Source organism: Colletotrichum spaethianum (assembly GCF_022836535.1).
Source record: "Colletotrichum spaethianum MAFF 239500 DNA, contig23, whole genome shotgun sequence".
NCBI classification, from domain to species: Eukaryota; Fungi; Ascomycota; class Sordariomycetes; order Glomerellales; family Glomerellaceae; genus Colletotrichum; species Colletotrichum spaethianum.
In genome coordinates, this window is record NW_026054793.1 from 561669 (window position 1) to 582229 (window position 20561).

General features: G+C 39.6%; 5 protein-coding genes across 5 annotated transcripts; 1 reads left to right on the top strand and 4 right to left on the bottom strand.

Annotated features, from left to right (window-relative positions):
* Positions 1–8317: 8317 nt before the first annotated feature.
* On the bottom strand, positions 8318–9968 carry ColSpa_08585 (dihydrolipoyl dehydrogenase, mitochondrial; the record flags this gene model as incomplete). The annotated part of the gene is made up of 4 exons (XM_049274797.1): positions 8318–8607; positions 8637–8934; positions 8995–9844; positions 9907–9968. 4 exons carry the CDS (start codon positions 9966–9968, stop codon positions 8318–8320), a joined length of 1500 nt encoding a protein of 499 aa, XP_049130754.1.
* A 1193-nt stretch (positions 9969–11161) lies between these two features.
* Positions 11162–13734, bottom strand: ColSpa_08586 (suppressor of yeast profilin deletion; the record flags this gene model as incomplete). The annotated part of the gene is made up of 2 exons (XM_049274798.1): positions 11162–12316; positions 12337–13734. 2 exons carry the CDS (start codon positions 13732–13734, stop codon positions 11162–11164), a joined length of 2553 nt encoding a protein of 850 aa, XP_049130755.1.
* A 608-nt stretch (positions 13735–14342) lies between these two features.
* Positions 14343–14906, top strand: ColSpa_08587 (signal recognition particle subunit SRP68; the record flags this gene model as incomplete). The annotated part of the gene is made up of 3 exons (XM_049274799.1): positions 14343–14369; positions 14467–14545; positions 14608–14906. The coding sequence occupies 3 exons, from the start codon at positions 14343–14345 to the stop codon at positions 14904–14906; spliced, it is 405 nt and encodes a 134-aa protein (XP_049130756.1).
* A 1918-nt stretch (positions 14907–16824) lies between these two features.
* On the bottom strand, positions 16825–18229 carry ColSpa_08588 (putative RNA-binding protein; the record flags this gene model as incomplete). Its single annotated transcript, XM_049274800.1, has 6 exons — positions 16825–17112; positions 17162–17658; positions 17721–17772; positions 17839–17994; positions 18058–18161; positions 18208–18229. The coding sequence occupies 6 exons, from the start codon at positions 18227–18229 to the stop codon at positions 16825–16827; spliced, it is 1119 nt and encodes a 372-aa protein (XP_049130757.1).
* A 222-nt stretch (positions 18230–18451) lies between these two features.
* ColSpa_08589 (putative RNA-binding protein) lies at positions 18452–18661 on the bottom strand (the record flags this gene model as incomplete). The annotated part of the gene is made up of 1 exon (XM_049274801.1): positions 18452–18661. One exon carries the CDS (start codon positions 18659–18661, stop codon positions 18452–18454), a length of 210 nt encoding a protein of 69 aa, XP_049130758.1.
* Positions 18662–20561: the final 1900 nt, after the last annotated feature.

Sequence of the window (20561 nt, forward strand, 5' to 3'; positions counted from 1 at the left end):
TAAATTATAAATAAAATTAGCTTAAATTAGCTATAGTATTTTAAAAAGTATATAAAGTTTTATATAAAAAGTATTAAGCAGCTTTTAATCTTTAATAGTTATAATAGCTATAAGTTTACTAAGTTTAATAATTACTATAAAAAACATAGTATTATTACTTTTTATATACTTTTTTATTTATTATATAAGCTTTAGTCTTTTAATATTAGTTATTTTAGTTTATTAAAGGTATTATATAACAAAAAAAATTAAAAAAAAATATAAATATAGATTATATATATTACTAGAAATAACTTCTTTTTTACTTTTAAAATAACTTTTTTTACTTTAATAAAAAAAAATATATAAGTTAATTTTAAATAAATTAGCTTTATACCTTTTAACTTAAAAGTAGTTATTTTTTACTTAGATTTTAAGCTAAAAATATTAATATTATTTAACTTATATTTAAATAACTAAAGCTTTTAGGACCTAAAGATATTAACTATAGTATATAACGCTATATAAAGCTTTATATTACTTAAAAAAAAATTTATAGTTATTAATATAGTTTATTAATATACTTATATAAAGTAATTAACTTATAAGCTAAAAGTATTACTAAGTTAATATATTAATTAGCTTTTCTTAAAGCTAAATACTATAAGCTTTATATAATAAATAAGGTATTAAGTAAATACTAGAGGGCTAAAAAAACTTAACTATATCTTAAAGGGTTACTTAATATAACTAAAGCTAAGGTAATTTAAGTAAAAAAAAGGGTTATTAATATTAAAGGTAAAAATATATGTTAAGAAGGGGCTTATATAAAGGGGAGTAAATTGTGTAATTAGTGATATAGTAATTACAGAAAGACTAGATATAATGTATAAATATGTTAGGTAGTATAAGAGACCTTTAAAGAAGAGGATAATAAGTAACTAGTTTTAATTGATTTTGTATAATATTGCTTGATTAACTTATATAAATGGCTAGAGGGTAAGTGGAAGTAGGCGACTTACTATGATGGGCGACTCACTATGTATGTACGTTATAGTTCTTTCTATATATATTAAGGTTTTTACTATAAGATATAATAAACTATACGTTTATTCTAAACTAGAATAAACTTAAAAGGAAAACTAAGAATAAGATTTATTATAAGAACTTTTATCTTATTTAATTATATTCTTATATCTAATAACTATATAAACTTATTATATTTATATTTAAATTAAGTAAAATAGAAGCTTTATAACTATATATAACTTACTTATAACGTACACGCATAGCAAGTTACCTATCATAGCAAGTCGCTGACCTTCCTCTACCCTTCTACCCTTTTTATAAGTTAATTAAACTATAATATATAAAATTAATTAAAACTACTTATTACCTTTTTTCTTATTACTATCCTAAACTATTTTACAAGTTTATATATTATATCTAGACTTTCTATAATTACTATATTATTATATATATAGTTTAATACCTTTTATATAACCCTTTTTCTAAAAGTTATTTTCTCTTTTAGTATTAATATTACTTTTCTTTATTTATAATACTTTTATTTTAATAATATTAAATAATTCTTTAAAATATAATTAAGTCTTTTTTTTATTTTTTAGTGTTTACTTAGTACTTTTATTTTTATATAAAACTTATAGTTCTTAGCCTTAATAATAATAAGCCTATAAGCTAATTTACTAATACCTTTAACTTAAAAGTTAATTACTTTATATATTATTATTAATAAGTTATTTTAATATACTTAGATCTTTTTTTTTAAAAAAAGTAATACTTTATATACCTTTTAATACTATAATTAGTATCTTTATATCCTAAAAGCCTTAGCTATTTAGCTATAAAGTTAAAGGTATTAATGTCTTTAGCTTAGAATTTAAATAAAAAATAATTACTTTAAGATTAAAAGGTATAAAGCTTATTTATCTAAAATTAACTTATATATTATTTTTATTTATTAAAATAAAAAATATTACTTTAAAAATTAAAAAAAACTTATTTTTAGTAATATATAAAATCTATATTTATGTTATTTTCTTAATTTCTTTACTATATAAGTACTTTAATAAGCTAAAATATCTAATATTAAGATACTAAAACTTATATAATAAATAAAGAAATATATAAAAAGTAATAATATTTTATTCTTTATAGTATTTATTAAAATTATTTAATTTATAGCTATTATAACTATTAAAAATTAAAAAGTAATAAAAGCTTTTTATATAAGTCCTTATATATTAATTAAAGTACTATAACTAATTTAAGCTAATATTATTTATTGTTTATTTATTTTTACTTAAATAAATATATTATATAACTAAAAATTAGCTATTAATATACTAAAAAAAAGATAATATTTGCTTTTTATAATAAAATATAAAGGTATTATTTAGCTATTTATATATATACCCTAAATAATAGAAACCTATTTTTAATTACTAGGCTACTTTATATAAGGCCTTCCCTTATAATTAAACATTATAATAACCTTTATATATAATAATATTTTTATTAAGAACCTAGTCTTATTAAAATTATAAATATTATTATCAAGTATTTTATACTTTATAATTATATTTTATATAAATATAAACTAGCCTTATATAACTATTAGATCTTTAACTAAAGCCCTTTAATAATTAATTTAATATTAAAATTATATTTTTAATTTAAAAATATATTATATAAAGTTCTTAACCTATTAAAGCCTTATATATATCCTATTATATATATTTAGGAGTTAAATAACTATTTTTTATATATCTTCTTATTATAAAAAAAACCCTTAATTAATAAAGTTAATAACTTATCTAAGAATCACTTCTTTTTTAGTTATAATTATCTTTATTAAATTTAGTTTTTTTTAGCCTTACATAATATATCTAATATATTAATTATATAACGTTATTTAAGGGACCTTAAAGGTAAAAGTATTTATTTATATAAATATTTTTAAGTCTTTTTTAAAAGCCTAAATAGCAAAAATAATACAACTTTTAATTAAAGTAAATTATATATTTATATATAAAAAAATTTAGTATAAAAGTAAAAGAGGTAAAAAGTAGGAATAGTAGGCGACTCGCTATAATAGGCGACTTACTATACGTATACGTTATATAAAATATACTTATAATAATAAAAATAGTCTAAAAAAGACTAGCTAAGAATCAGGTTAACCTTAGAATTCTAGTCTTAGATCTAGTTAACCCTAGAGTTCTTAAAAACTAAATCCTAGATTCCAGATAAGATATTTTTATTAGATAATTATATTACTAATAACGTATCTGTATAGCAAGTAGCCTATTATAGCGAGTAGCCTACTGCCCTATTATACCTTTAAAGGTACTTTTTTCATTATTTTTTAAAAATCTAATTCTTATCTAAAATAAATATAACCTTATAAAAGGCTTTTAATAAGAGTTATATGTTAATAAAAAATCCGCTAGAAATTACTATTATACCTTAACCCTTTATTTTACTTAACCTTTTATTTTACTTAACCTTTCTTATTAAAGTAAACAATAAGGTTTCTAAGGGTTAAGGTATAACAATAATTTCTAATATATTTCTTATTACTTTATAACTCTTATTTACACCTACATACAGAGTTATATCTATTTTATAGAAGAATTAGAGTTTTAAAAAATAGTTAAAATAGTGCCCTTAAAGGTACAATAAGGTAGTAGGCCACTTACTATGATAGGCTACTCGCTATACAGATACGTTAAGATATAAAGGAAAAGATATAAACCTAAGATATTTTACCTTTTAGAAAGAAATAACCAGAATTGTATTTATGAATGAATAACCTTATCTTTTTACCTTTACTCTTACTAAGTCTCTTTACTTCCTTATAACTATCTAAGATTATTACCAGTATATTCTAAGTGCTTAAAGTATAAATATAATATAGGTTTTTTTAAAAGAGAATTCTATAGTTATATATAAAAAGAACTTAGTATAAAAAGAGAAGGTATAAAAGTAAAGAGAAGTAGCTAACTTACTATAATAGCCGACTTACTATATATATATATATATATATATTACCTTTATATATTATTATAAAAGATAAACGTTACCTTTTCTCTTAGTATATCAATAGTTAATTTTAAGCTATATAGTATATCTATATAAGTAAAAATAAATAAATAGTAAATTAAATTTACTTAAATTAGCTAAAATACTTTAATTAATATATAAAGTCTTATATAAAAGGTTTCTATTACTTTATAATCCTTAAAGGTTAAAATAGCTATAAATCAATTAAATTTTAAATAATATTATACTTAGAATATACTAGTGATATTCTTGGATAATTACAGGGAAGTAAAGAGACTTAGTGAGAGTAAAGGTAGAAAGATAAGGTTATTACATTAATAAATACAATTCTAGTTATTTCTTTCTAAAAGGTAAGAATATCTTAGGTTTATATCTTTTTTTTTAAATATCTTATTAGTAATATGATTATTTAATAAAAATATCTTATTTGGAATCTAGGGTTAATTAGCTTTAAGACTAGAATTCTAGGGTTAACCTGATTCTTAGCTAGTCTTTTCTAGATTGCCTTTATTGTTATAAGTATATCTTGTATATAGGTAAGTTATATACAGTTATAAAGCTTCTATTTTACTTAATTTAAATATAAATGTAGTAAGTTTATATAGTTACTAGATATAAGGATATAATTAGATAAGATAAAAGTTCTTATAATAAATCTTATTCTTAGTTTTCCTTTCAAGTTTATTCTAGTTTAGAATAAACTTATAGTTTATTATATCTTATAGTAAAAACCTTTATATATATATAAAAACCTATAGTTATATTTATATATCTTATTATAGTTATATATACTGTTATAGTTATAAGTAAAAAACCTTATATTATAAGGAAAAAGTATTTATATATAAAAAATATTAAAGGGGAAACCTTAGTATTTTAGTTATTTAACCTTCTTTATAATAAGGCTATTATTATTATTTTTGGTTTTTATAGGTAAAAACCCTTTTATATTAAGGTTTATAGTCTTTATAAAGTAATTAAACGTATTTTTATTTATTACTTTAATAAATATATTAATAATATTATTACTTATATATATATAAAATAAAAATACCTTATTATTATTAATAGCTTAACGTAGTTCATAAGCGAGTAAGCTACATAAGCGAGTAAGCTACTTCTTTTCGCTAGAAAAAGCTTAGTTTCTAACTATTTATTAAAAACTTAATTCTTATTTAAAAAAGGCTTAGCTAGAGACTTTATATAACAATAAGAGTTATAATTCAAAAAATAATACTATAGAAATTACTATATAACCTTAACCCTTATAAATATAGAAAAGCCCTTATCTAGCCCTTAAGATAAAAGCCTATTATCAGTTATAAGGGTTAAGGTTATATAATAATTTCTATAGTATTATTTTTTGAATTATAACTCTTATTGTTATATAAAGTCTCTAGCTAAGCCTTTTTTAAATAAGAATTAAGTTTTTAATAAATAGTTAGAAACTAAGCTTTTTCTAGCGAAAAGAAGTAGCTTACTCGCTTATGTAACTTACTTGTTTATGAACTACGTTATCTAGAAAAATAATATTTTATATTAATATACTTTATTTTCTCATATAACTTTAGATTTTCTATTATTTATTATATAGCTTTATTATCTATAAGGATAATAAGTATATTTAAATTTAATTTTAAATCTAATTTTAGTATTATATAACTATATAAAATATATAAATATATTATTTCCTTAATAGCTTTATATAAAGCTATACATTTAGCTTTATAAATAAATAAAGTAATAGTTTTTTATTTTATATTATTTTAGCTTATTATATTGTACGGATTTTACTTCTTAGTAGTATTTTATTATGTTTTTAATAATACTTACTTTGTATTTCTTTTTAGTTTTATATTAAAGTTTAAAGGTAATTATAATATAAAAGTATACATTTCTTTTATTATATTTATTTAAAAATTCATTCATATATTTTACTTAATATATATATAAGATCTTATTCTTATTATTTCTAGTTATTTTATTCCTTAAAAACGTATATAGTACTTTTAAGTCTTTTATTTATAATCTTTTGTTTATTATATTATAGAAGATATTTATATATTCTTTTTTTAAAGCTATTATTATAATATTATTTATATAATATATTATTATAGCTTTTATAGTATTATTATTAGCTATAAAGATTCTTTTATTATAAAAAGATTCTTTAAAGCTTAGTTTTATTATAATAGATCTTAAATATTTATACTAAAGTCTAAGGCTTTATTTTAAACTATATAAAGCTTTATTTAGCTTATAGTATAAATTACTATTTTTATACTTATTATCTATATATCAATAAGTATTATTTATATATAAAAATCGTATAAGTTATTAGACCTATATATCTTTATTTATATTAGTATAGCAAAAAGTATTAATTATATTAAATTACCTAAATATATAGCTTAGTTTAATATCTATTATAAATATAGCTTTATAGTTTTCTAGCTTACAAATAGTACTAAAGGTCTTTAAGTAGTCTATACTTATATATTAGTTATAACCTTATACTACTTATTTAGCCTTATATTTAATAGGTTTATTATTATTATTATATTTAATTTTATATACTTATTTACCTCTTAAAGGCTTAATATCTTTAAGTAAAGGTAATATTTTCTAAGTATTTAAATTATATAAACCTAATATTTCTTTTAATATTACTTAAATCTAGTAGTCTTTATTTATAAAGGTTATAGCTTATTTATATATAAAAAGGTCTTTTGTATTTACTATAGATAAAATATAAGAAGCTTATTAAACTAGTATTTCTTATTATTATAGTTATTTGTAGTAAAAAGTATAGGTTTAATAGTAAGGTAGTCTTTTGTAGTATATAAAGCGCTTTCTTAGTCTATTACCTAGTTATATTTATCTTTAAGCTTTTTATTTAGCTTAAGAAGTTTTATTATTATTATTATTATTATTATTATTATTATTAACGTATATGCATAGTGAGTTGCCCATCAGAGTGAGTCGCCTACGTTCTTATCGTAGATAAAAACCCTATTTTACAACTATTTATTAAAAATCCATTTTAACCTAAATATACAACAGACTTTCTGCTCTAGTGTTCGATAGGAGTTAGATTATAAGGAATAATATTTTAGAAATTTTTACTCTACTTATAATAGTGTCTTACATAAACTAGCTTATTTAGCTCTTATGATAAGAGATCTAGGTATAAGGTTAAAAGTAAAATTCTTAAAGTATTATTTCCTATAATTTAACGCTTATTAAATACTAAAACAAAAATCCTATTATATTTTTAGCTTAAAATGGATTTTTAATAAATAGTTAGAAAATAAGGTTTTTATTTACGATAAGAACATAGACGACTCACTCTGATAAGTAACTCACTATGTATATACGTTATTATTATTATTATTATTATTATTATTATTATTATTATTATTATTATTATTATTATTATTATTATTATTATTATTATTATTATTATTATTATTATTATTATTATTATTATTATTATTATTATTATTATTATTATGATTATTATTATTATTATTATTACTAATATTATTTAGTATTTTAAGAAGTAAAAATTAATTTTCTAGAATAATAATATCTTTAGTCTAAAAAAAGAGGTTTTTTAAAAATTATATACTTTATATATATTACTTTTAGAGTTTATAACTATAGCTTTTATAGCTTTATTATTTAATTTTTATACATAATTAGTAATATAGTAATTATAAAAAGACTAGATATAATATATAAATATGTTAAGTAGTATAAGAGACCTTTGAAGAAGAGGATAATAAGTAGTTTTAATTGATTTTGTATAATGTTGCTTAATTGACTTATATAAATGGCTAGAGGGTAGGTAGAGGTAGGCCACTTGCTATGATAGGCCACTTGCTATGCATGTACGTTACCTATAAAAGTAATTATATATTAATAATAAGGGTTTTTTTTTATATCTTCTAATTATTAATAGGTACTTATAAGTAATTAAATAAAAAAACTATTAGTTACTATAATTTTATAAACTATAATATTACTTAAAAAATAAAAGTAACAGATAACTTTTAAAACCTAGTTGTTTTTTACTCTTAGTTTATAACATATCAGGCTAGCGTAAAAAATATACGCTTATGCTACAAACCACGTTACTAAACGTCTATCCGCTATCCCTATGGTAATACAAAGTACATGCATTGTTTGTCCATGCCTTCCAGCACGCTAACCCAATCCGCTTCCTCTTCAGTATGCTTCGCCACTTCCTTTACATGTGAATTGGCTTTGAGTAGGTAGCCATGGCAGCTTCCTTGAAGGCCTCGGCCAAGGTTGGGTGGGCGTGGCATGTACGGGCGATATCCTCGCTCGATGCACCATACTCGAGTGCGAGAGTGGCCTCAGCAATCATCTCACCAGCATTAGGTCCGATGATATGGACTCCCAGAATTCTATCCGTTTCGGGATCCGCCAACATCTTCACCATGCCTTCAGTGTCGAGGTTAGTCTTCGCGCGCGAGTTGGCGCTGAAGGGAAAGTCCCAATCCGATACGGGATGTTCTGCGACTTGAGATCCTGCTCGCTCTGACCGACCCAGGCAACCTCGGGGTGGGTGTACATGACAGAAGGGATCACACCGTAGTTGACGTGGCCATGACCCTTCTTGATGTACTCGACCACAGCAACAGCCTCCTCCTCGGCCTTGTGCGCAAGCATTGGACCGAAGGTGACGTCGCCAACACAACGGATGTGGGGAATCTTAGTGCGGTATTCAGAGTCGATGATGACACGGCCTCTCTCGTCCAGCTCGAGGTCGATGTTCTCAAGGCCGAGTCCGCCGGTGTAGGGTCGGCGGCCGATAGCCACCAAGACGACGTCAGCATCAAGCTATTCAACTGGTCAACAACTTCCCATTAACAAATTGGCGGATACCGTATTGATGCTTACCGTCTCAGGCTTGCCACCCTTGGCAGCGTCAACCTCTAGCTTGACCTTGTCACCAGTCTTGTCGCCGCTGATAACCTTGGTGCCCGTCTTGAAGTTGATGCCTTGCTTCTTGAGGATCTTCTGCGCGCTCTTAGCGATCTCGGCGTCCATTCCAGGACCGCCAATCTGGCCGAGGAATTCGACAACGGTCACCTTGGTTCCCAGTCGGGACCAAACAGAGGCCATCTCCAGGCCAATGATACCGCCGCCAATGACCACAAGGCTCTCGGGTATCTTGTCAAGCGACAGAGCACCAGTGCTGGTAACGACACGCTTCTCGTCAATCTCAAGACCGGGGAAGGGCGTAGCCTCGCTACCGGTAGCAATCAGGATGTTCTTTCCCTTGACCGAGGTCTCGCCACCATCATTGAGAGCTACCTTGATCTCGTTCTCATTGACGAAAGTGCCGGCGCCCTTGATATATTCGACACCATTCTTCTTGAAGAGGAACTCGACACCTTTGGTCAGGCCACCGACAGCAGTGTCCTTGGCCTTCATGAACTGCTCGAGGTTTACCTTGACGTCGGAAACATCGATCCCGCGGTTCTTGGTGTCATGCTTGATGGTGTGGTAGAGGTGTGAGTTGTTGAGAAGGGCCTTAGAGGGAATGCAGCCAACGTTGAGGCAGGTGCCGCCGAGCGTGCCTCGCTTTTCGATGCAGGCAACCTTCAAGCCCTCTTGACCGGCCTTGATGGCAGCGACATAACCAGCAACACCACCGCCGATAACGACAAGGTCCTTCTCCTCAGAAGCCGAGGCGTAGGCGCGAGTCCATCTCGACAGCTGGGTGGGAGTGACAACAGCGGGAAGACTACGCGCAACAGCGGTTAGCTAGAAGAGGCAAAGCCGCGAGAATGTGGACTTCGGGCTCACGAAGCGTGTCTCCTGAAGGCCGATTTGGCCCCGGAGCGCGGTATCAATCGACTGGAGAGCATGGTAGCTAAACCGAAGGGAATACGCGGTGGTTGATCAGGGGGAGAAATGGGTGGAGGGAGGAAATTTGAAGGACAGACTCGCGGGATGGGCGAATAGGTGTTGGATGGTCAATGTTGGGCAAGCTTCGGATTGAATTGGAGCTTTCGGCCATTGGGGGGCCTGAATTTTTCGAAGGGGAAGCCGCACTGCACACCGGGGCGTGGATGAACCAGATTACGGCCCTACGGGGGCCTTGTGATTACCTCATCCTGTCTCTGTTGCTATCGTCCCCGTCCCCTTTGTTGTCCCCCTGGCATAATAAATGGCTTGTCTCTACAACCCTCTACAGACATTTCTGCTGCTTTGTATAAATTCCATTATCATTCCCGTCGCTATTGTGTCTAATGACTTATTTCCCCGAAATCTTTCTGAGCTTTCTTCTACTACTGTCGTTGTCAGTCCATTGTCTGTATGTACCTCCTACTCTATTCCTACCACAATACAAAGAAGACAACGGCTAAATAGCGATATAAAACTGTAAGAGAAAAAGAACAGTCATTGGTGAGAATTCTACCCAAACTGATGTATGCAGCGCATGGCATACTTCATGACTATCGGACCTATCACTTGGCAATTGAGACTGCGTGCTCTGTTTTTCTTTGCTGTCAACCGATGACACGGTGCACGGTCAGTAAGTTTCTCAGCGCAAAAGTAATGCCACTGAACTGCCAATGCAGATGCTTTAACGCGTGGTTATGTAATCACCGTTCCATGACTGCATTCGACATGTTAGATGCACACCTCGCCAGGGGCGGCGAGCAACAGTGCCTCCCCAACGTTCTGGTTCTTCCCGTCATCTCCCGTGTTGAGGCGACATTAGCCGTTGCGCCCGCGCGCTGCTGTCATCAGCTTTCGATGTTACAGCCGTCATTAAAAGACGCACTTAACGAAAAATATACCGATACATTACTTCTTGTACCCTCACCTCTGGCTGAGATTCACTCCCCGGCATTACGGGTGAGATACCGACCACCCGCTCCACCTCCCGGAATTGTTCGGCTACATTGGAGTCAAATCATCTTGTTCACTTCGGCTTCTTCCTGACACTTCATCGTTACTCGTTCACTCAAGGTAGTGCCCAGACACCATCTTTTGGCCAGCAAAAAGTGGCGGCATTATCTTTTCTTGCTATCATATTACTAACGACTTCCAACTATGCCTCATCAATACCTGGCCTCTCAAGCAACCCCTCAGCAACCTTGCAGGCCTCCTTGACCTTCTTGGTATCCTTTTTACCTCCAACCAAATCCGTGACTCGTACCTTTTTGCGCAAGAAATAGCCCAGACTTCGTGCGAGGGCTGGGGCCAAGCCACTGCCTAAAGGCACGCTGAGTGCCTGTTCCAAACTCTTATTCTTGACCCGGCTACACTCTTGAAGCACAGTGATGAGCATCACCTCGACGAACAAACTCGTTGTCTCCTTGACGTACGCCAAGTTGATAGGTTTGAGGATCCCAAGGCCGATAGACCCATCGGCAACCAGACTTCCAACCATCTTGGCAGTGTTGATGAGCCGCCGATCATCTGCTGCCTCCTCGTCCTCTTCCTCTGGTTCTTCTCCAAACAAAGGCTCGCCGAGTCTGCGGAACAGCGTCCATAATGTGTCCCTGAAAGCATGCTTGATCCTCGAGTCGCTGCAAAACTTTCTTGCCACCAGAGTGTAATAGGGGTTATAGTGTTGTTGTGCCCCTGAACATTGAAGCAGCACATTCGGCACCTCGCGTCGGTTGTACTTGTTGAGCCGCAACTTGAGAATCCGCATGTACGCGTCTTGGTAGTCGGCGGCGGCCACTAAGGCAATAAAGATGGCTCTTCGCACGTCTGTATTCATGCCCTGTTCTCTAGCAAGCTGGGCGTAGTCGGGTGTGGCCAGGTCATCGGCGTCCGTAATGGCCACCTCGTCATCATCGTTGATGCCGTTACCGGACCCCGATCTTTCCGGTACCGCAGCCTTGTCATCGTTTTGTTTCGCATCTTGCGCACCCTGACCTGCCCAACTAGCACCAACCAGCCACCACTTTCCAGTCCTGTCTGCGTTCTCAATGTCCTTGAGACCAATCCGCAGAGGTTCTGTAGCTCTAAGTTTGAGTGTGTCGAGGGACCCCAATACCTTCCTCATGCGTGTTACATGCTCATTGAGAATAACCAAATCCTGTGCGCCGGCCTTGATCTTGTTGTTCTTGAGGTCGCTGATGGTTTCAATCATGAACTTTGTACGAACCGTCAGGTTACCCTCCCCAATCTTGGCCACGGCTGGACGAATCAGGCTAACAATGTCCTTCAGGGCCAATGGGTCGTCCTTGCGCAACTGGGGCCCGCCACGCGCACAATTCGCAGCAGAAGCTCGGCGTTCAGCTCTGAGAGGTCGCCGAGAAGCAGCCGCACAAAGTCGAACATGAGATTGCTGCCAACGACGCGGAAGATGTACATCTCCGACAGCACCGTGAGCAAGTTGGACGTTTCTTTTGTCGGTATCTGCTGCTTGGCCGCTGCTGCAACTGCCTTCCTCCTCTCCACCTGGAACCGCTCTACGGACGTGGTGAGGAAGTGGGCTGCAAAGTCGACACCAATAACTTTGTAGAGGGCCGCAATGAAGCCGGCAGAAAGAACCAACAACGTGTCAGGCTTGCTCGTAGGGTCGCAGATCTGAGCCATCAGAAGGCTGGTCAGGATGTTGTTGGTGTGGCCCCTGGGATGGTCCTGGTAAATTCTTTCGATCTCGCCAACAATGGACGTCAGGTTGGCTTCAGTCACTCTGTTGACAGGGCCTTGTAGTTTCCTACGAATCTGGGCCTCCATGTCTGCATCGCTGCCGGATCTCGCCCGCAATGATGGGGGAATGTACTTTGGAAGCTGTGTGCCGGCTGCAATCGGTGGTAAATAGGGGTTTTCTCTGACACGTTTGGTGTCTTGTATTGTCTCTTCCTCTTCCGAGTCGAAGTCATTGAAGGAACCCTGATCGTCTGAAGCGTCCAAATATTCAGAGGCCATGGCATCGTCGTCGTCGTCGTCGTCGTCGTCGTCGTCGTCGTCATCGTTACTAGTAACTTTGAGTTCGTCGCTGGATGATTCCTCATCTTCTTCATCCTCGTCGTTTTCTGAAGCGCGCTGTGCTTTCGCAAGTATGCTATTCGCTTTCCTTCGTTTTTGCGCTAGCCACTCTTCGGCCTCACTCTTCACCTTGCGGCCCCCTTCATCCGAGTCACTGGCGTCATTAAGATCGCCCAGCAGATCGTCCAGCCCGTCATCCTTGAAAGACTTTGGCAGTGACTTGCGTCCCTTTTTCAACCCTAGTTTGCGCTCGAGTTGCTCAATCTCAGCATCGTCTTTGGCCAGCTTCTCTCGTACGCCACGGGATGGTTGCTTTGCGGCTGGTGGCTGCTCTGTTTCATCACTATCGTCGGCCTCGCCTGGATCTTCTCGTTTCCGCTTTTTCAACATGGATTTCCAGGGATGTTGCTGCGCAGGTGGTTCCTCGGCATCATCAAAGGGGCCCTCGTCGACGCCCTTCTGGTCTCTTTCGTTGTGACGTTGGATTTGTTTAGTGGGATCCTTCCGTGCTGTGGTCTGCCGCTGCTTCTTCGATTGCCTCTCGGCTCTCCGCCGGTCTTTTCTGTTTTGCTCCTGACTCTTCCATCGTCCGTTGGATCGGGAGGTGCTGGACTTTTCTGGTTCGCCGATCTCTCTGAGGAGTTGCGAGGGCAAGGCAAGCGGCTTAGGGGCCATCGCGGTGGCTGCGTCCGTGGTTCAGAGCACAAGTTTTGGTAGGGCGACGCGATGGCAGTGTTAGAAAGCTTTTGAGAAGCCTCGCAATCAGAATGCTAGGCCACTGATCGAATTGAAGTATGGTGAGGGGCGCGGTTGTTTGTAGTATTTGGTTCAAAAGTATTTCGCTTGGAGACGTTTAGGGTCACTATCTGCATCGTGGGAAACTTTTTAGTGGAGCCACGCGGTCGACTAGGCCACGGTACCGACGGCGGGGAATAATGACCAGCCCAGGTAGGTGGTGGTGCTACGTACAAGCTGAGGTGGGCTGGCAGGTACACAGAGGGCCTTACAGGGGCAGGCTTAGGTACATCGTAAATCGCGGTATCATATCCTACTGCGGGGCTGCAGTCTCCCAACTGTCCCGACTGGAAGCGTCGCCCTCACACATTGTTAGGTCCTGTCAACTCACGTCGTACTGCCACTCCCATAGCATAGCGATTTTGACCTCGACCTCACCTCCTTACTTGGAGCTCCTCTTATGGAATAGCACGTCATATAATTTTTTTTTCCAGCTTTTAATAACGGTAAGTAGTGGAATCAGGGCGACGCCAGCGGCGCCTTCGATCATGCTGGGCCACCTGAGCCACGACGAGGTAAGAATATTTATTCCAGCTTCCCCTTTACTATTGCATACGTCGCGGAGGTCGCTCTCCTGTTCTTCACGCTCTGGCTAACTTGCGCTGCGTGTAGTTTTTCGGCAAGTTGGCCGACCTTTTTGAGCAGCGCAAAGGGAAAGGCCATGGCTCGATCTTTCTCGTCCAAAAGCGATGTACGGCTGTCACAACTGCCCCCCCACCTTCATTTTGCTGAGATACTGACGCTTCCGTCCAGTGTCATACGAGCAAGGCCTGCCTTCACTGACGACTGACGAACCGTTTCCCGATCTCCGTCCCGCGGAACCGCTGCCCGTCATCGTGCGCGCAACCAACGGCAAGTCAAAGAAACACAGGGATACCAAGGTCAAACTATCAACTATAGTTGAGCCTGATGCTTTGGAGGCTTTCTATGCTCGATATGCCGACATCTGCAAGGCGGGAATGGCGGCGCTGAAGCCGAGAGACCGGAGCAAGAAAAAGGCCAAGGCCAGGAAGAAAAAGGGAGGGGCTGTTACGGCACCTACTGCGCCCTAATGTCATGCTGGCTTTGGGCGAGGCCTGGTACTAGGGAACCACCGTACCGAGCCTGCGCATGGTTTTATGGATAATTGACGCTCTCTCTCAAATGCTGCTTCATAGCTGAAGGGATCAGGAAGACATGGACCGTGGATGAATGGGCCAACGATGGGCATGTGCTACCGGAGGCGGTCGGAGTGCACAGTATACGACTATGGCTTCTCGACCCGAGAGTGGTCACTGTTGCGGCCCTGAAGCTCTTCAGCATCTGCGACGAACGGCAGCGAGCAATTGGAGGCTGCAGATGATGAACGGAAACTTGATAGACAGGGCTGTGTGCCGGGCCACGTGCTCAGAAGTTGATATTTCTGCCTCCTTTGCACGGTCAACCTAATTGCCTCGAATTGTTCCATATCCTTCTCCAATCTGTTTCTGGAATGGTATATTCAAGACTTCAGAAGGCAGTCAGCCAGTCATTTGTGGTTTACGTCATCGTTGCCGACCCCGTTGAGAGCCTCTCTGACTTGTGCGCACGCTTCGCACTCGGCGCGCCTGGGTTTCTTGGGGTTGCCAACGTACATGCATAGACTGTATGGGCACAGGGAAGCTAGATCATTGCTCTCGCAGCTTGTCAACTTCTTGTATCTCTGCCACCTTATTCCGCAACCCATACACCTGTAAAGATAGAGTTCGCACATCGACCGTCGAGTAGCTGATGATTGGCTATAAACGGAAACGATGCGATAACACCGGCTGGTATCCTGGAGCTAGACCTGTAAACCTGGGTTTTGCGTGGTTTTGCGTGATTTTGCAGTACAGTTACAATACAGCTTGCCCTGTCTTATATACTTCACATAGGGAACAGATCTCTGTAGTGTGCATTCCCGACAGGACTGCGCCAGTCATCCGGTATGTGGCTGGCTTGCTTTGCGTCTGAGGCAGCTGGCCATGACAGTGACCGGATGAGAACATGCCAGGACCCTGCCGATGGATAAGTGTCAGGAGGTTACACAGTTGCCAACACAAACATCGTTGACCCAGGTACCCAAGCTTAGAGGCCGCTGTTCTCACGGACAGTCATGTTGTCTCTCATGTTTCGCGTGTTGTCCATGAGGTCAAGGCTCACTTATCATCAGCATCTGTTGCCTTGCCAACTCCCACATCCATCTGTCAGAAATACATGATGTGCGCTGCACCATGTTGTACCAGAACGCCTACTGATTTTTCTTCCGCGACCCTGGAGACGCCAATGGCATGCTAAAGGATTGTCGTCGACCACGCAGCTTGTAAGCATGTCGCCTGTTCGCCGCGTCTCCTATGATCACCACATCGCCGTTGTCCAGCCCATTTCATCATATCCGGCAACCACCATCGCGCGCAAAGTTCGGATGCTATTTCGAAATACATTCTAGGTAGAGGTTCTGAATCACCTCCCGCCTGGCCTTACACAGAATTCAAGACACGTGTCCTTAACAAAATATAACTTTTGTGTGAAGGTCCACGTCGAGCCCTGAGAGGAAGGCTGTGCCAGGAGTACTTGCCTGCAATGACTGTACTACCGGGGCTACCAGGGTCGAAATGACCATCCTAATTGATAACACTACATGATGAAAAGTCGTCTCGAAGTTGGCCGACGAGTTCATGTTGCGACCAATCGTGACCCAGTCCATCCCGCCTTGAATACCCGAAACATGAGTCGAAGAAGACGTTTTGCTGTTAAGAAAACGAAAGACAATCGAGGAAGAAATGAGAGAAAGAAAGAAAAGGTTTTGTAGGCTGTCGTATGAACCGAGGATAGGAGCAACTCGTCCAAAGTCAAATGTCGATCCGCCGTGAAGACGATCTGTACGCTGGCTGGAGGCAATTGCCAACCTGAGCTTTGCCGAGTCCGTTGAGAGCAACACCAATGGCCCATGTGTCAGGTCAAATTCTGCCCTTACATAATCTGATCTTGTGTCAAACCAGCATGGGCGTCTGTCTCCATGCTGTCACCGCCACCTGCAGCGTTCAGGTATCTGACAAAGCTTAGACCCAAGGGTCGGCCTCCGTATTGGTAACCCTGGAACTTGGCGATCGCAGTTTCAGCGGTCTCCGCAGAATCGAAACGAACCACACCGGTTCCGCGCGATCTACCACTTGGCTCATACTGAATCTCCGCCTGCTCAACCTTGCCGATAGTTGTGAAGAGTTCGACGAGATCTTCATTGCTGGTAGACCAGGGAAGCTGCGAAGAATTAGTGCTCAGTCATAAACTGGCAAATAGGTCAACTCACGTTTCGTACGTAAATAGTTTCGCTCCTGTCGGTCCCAGCAGTAGCGTAGTCAGTGAAGGGGTTAGGAGGAACCGAAGGCGCGTTGCCAGCATCGAAGCCACCGGGGGCGCCGGGGCCACCAATACCACCAACACCAGGACCGCCGCCGAAGCCTCCGCGACCATAGCCGCCGCCACCGAAGCCACCACGGCCACCGCCGAAGCCGCCGCGACCGTAACCGCCACCAAAGCCGCCTCGCATGCCGCCGCCACCAAAGCCGCCTCGGCCTCCGAAGCCCATAGGACCTCCAGCGCCAGCGAACCTATCCTCGCGAACTTCCAGTAAGCGGCCCTGCCAGTCGTAGCCATTAAACTGCTGGATAGCGTTGCGGGCATCATCAGGATTCTCGAAAACGACGATTCCGGAACCCTTGGGGCGACCGTCTGGTCCTAGGTGAACATCGGCGCGGATGACGACTCCGTTTCGAGCTAAGGAGTACACAGTGAGTCCAAGCACCACTAAGGGGGTTGGGGGTTTGATCGCCAACGGCGTCATGTGATAGAGGTAGAGGTCAACTTACCAGCCTGTCTGAACAGGTCCTTGAGGTCTTGCCAGCCTACAGTGTATGGAAGCTAGTGAATAGGTCAGTTCATGCTATCCAGCATTCCAACTATCACATAGACAAGGGGATCACAAACGTTGGCCACGTATATTTGACGGCTGCCACCGCCTGGGTTGTAGCCGCCACCACCGCCACCACCGCCGCCGCCGAAGCCACCGGGGTTCATGCCACCGCCGCCAAAACCGCCGCGGTTGGCCGTGGCACCGATGAAACGAGGCTCAGCCTCGCGGTCCTAAAGATCGTATGGTTAGCTTGCGCTCACGTTGACTTGCAGATCTTGGTTCTTTGTACGTACTTCTCGAACATAGACGAGTCGGCCCATTAGGTTCTGGTTGCTGAGCGTTGCCACAGCGTTCTGGGCTTGGTCCCGCGTCGCATATTCCACAATTCTAGAGATTGCTGTTAGCACTAGAATATGCAGTATAGAGATGAACCGGAAACTTACCCGCATCCCTACATAGACCCATGGACACACGTCCCAACCCGTCAATCCAACGATTCCATCAATAGCCAGAGGGAAGAGTCCACAAAAGAAAAACCAGCCATAGACTACGTGTAGAAGCCCACCTTCGACATTCCATTTGGAAGTAATAACACGTCGGCGAAGAGAACCTCTCCGGCTAAAGTGAAGAAGAAACTTGTCAGCCCGCGTGTCTCCAACACCAAGCCGTTGAGGCCGAAAAGACACACTAACCCTGTCGCATGAAGTCCTTGAGATGGTGCCACTTCACATCGTAAGAAAGGTTGCCGACGTAGACGCGGCGGTCCTGCTGAGACGTCTCCCTAATGTTGCTCATCATTTGCTCGCGGGCGGCTGCGCGCTCCTCGTACGATCGGTGCGGCGGTGCTCCTGCGTACCCAGTGCTAGATCCTCCAGATGGAGCTCCGGTTCCAGTCATGGGGAACGGTCTCTCCTTCCGCGGTACTCGTCTCTGCTACGGGATCGGCTTCGAGGAGAAAAGGAACGGCGTCTTGAAGCGCGGTTGGGACTACGTGAACGCCCACGTCGAGGGGAACGAGATCTCTCCCGCTGTCGCAAGTTAGCAGAGAACGCCGCCATTGGCCGTTGAATCGTGAAAGCGGGACAGCCGTCGTTAGTGATGTGGTTCCAGGCGGGTTCGTCACTTGACGATGTCGAATACGAGGGAGCGTTAGACGTAAGAATTGCTTGCGTGAAGCACATGAGTCGATGTGGTGAGGGGACGTAGCCTCAAGGGGAACAAGGTAGGAAACGGCGTTGTGTATGTAGGTGCGGCCCGGACGGCTGACGAAGCAAGGTGAGGAAGGTGCTGCCACGACACCTCCTCCCCCGATCGTCAGAAGAAAAGGAAGCTAGCTCGCTCGCTGTGCTGTCGCAAGCAGAAAGGCCAAGGAAAGAGCAACGATAATGAAAGGTGCCTGGCGATGCCGCCAGCTTCGGGGCAGCGCGGCGCACCTCGTGAGAAGCGGGCAAACCCCGCGGAGGCACGAGCACCGCCGCAAGTGCGGGTGCGGGCGGAGACGACAGAGGATTCAGGGCAAGACGCAGCAGGATAACGACACCGATGGGTTGCTTGAGTTTGAATGACGAAAGGAATCGGGGTGATCTTACACTTACAGGTCGATAGGTGTCGCCGGAGTCAGCTACGAGGTCAAGTTAGTCTGAAGGTCGGGGAGGCAGAAATTGCTGGAAGTGTTTGCAAGAAGAAAGCAGGAGAACACGAAGTGGTTGAACAAGGAGACGGAGACGGAGGAAGGAGGAGGGTGTACCAGCAGTGATATTTGGATAGCTGAGGGTGGGCAGTACCTAAGAGAAGGACGAGGGGGTACGAGGGCAATTGGTGGAGAAGGAGCGGAAGGACATGCAGCTAAGGTACGGTACCCAAGGCAAGGTAGGTGCGGTACTCTGTAGAGGAGGGGTGGGAAAGCACGAGGAGGGGGAGGGGGAGCAAGGAAGGGAGGGGTGGGTGGGAAACCAGTACAAGGGGGAGAATTGTCCAGCAGATGTAGGCAAGGTGAGGAAGCTATGGGCTGGGCAAGGTGGTGTATCTGCTCACGCGTCTAGTGTATGTATGTATGTGTATGGTATGGATGGATGGATCAATGGGCGAGTGAGCGAGTGAGTGTATAAGGGAATGGTTGGATGATGGGGCGTGATGAATGGGGGTTGAATGGTTGGGCGGATGGAGGGATGTCGGCATATGTTCCAACTCAGGCATGTACACACAGAGTAGCCATGTGTGCATGTACGTGTGTGTCTGTATGTAAGGCCGGGTGATGCCGTGGTTGGCCAGGGCAAGCGGCAGGAGGAAGAGAGGATAAGCAGGGCGAGGTGATGGGATGGGAAAGCCGCTTGGGAAGGTGCTGGCCGAAAACGCCGCATAAGCGTTCATCAAAGCCTCGCCATCCCTTCGAAATGTGAATGCTTCACTTCAAAGTGACAAAGTGAAAGGCGTCGAGGAGGTGGACAGAGTACTTTACACGCTGAAGCAAAACGACGACGTCTTCATCGTCGTAAGAGCAGGGTTGAAAGTCGGGGAGGGGGTTGGGGTGAATGTGTACATTGTGTAGAGAACCATACAGTGACGAGGGAGCAGGTGATAGCAGACAGGAAGAGGGACTGGCAAGCAAGTACAGCCAAGGTGAGGCAAGGCAAGGGAAGGCAGGGCAAACAAGGTGATGCGTGAGGTTACGGTACTGTGGAGGAGGTGCAGGAGTGCAACAGCGTTGAGACGACAGAAAATGCGAAGGCAAAGCTGAGTTGGAGCTCGAGCAGGAGCTGAAGCAATATCTGAAGCAGAACAAGGAACAAGCCGAACG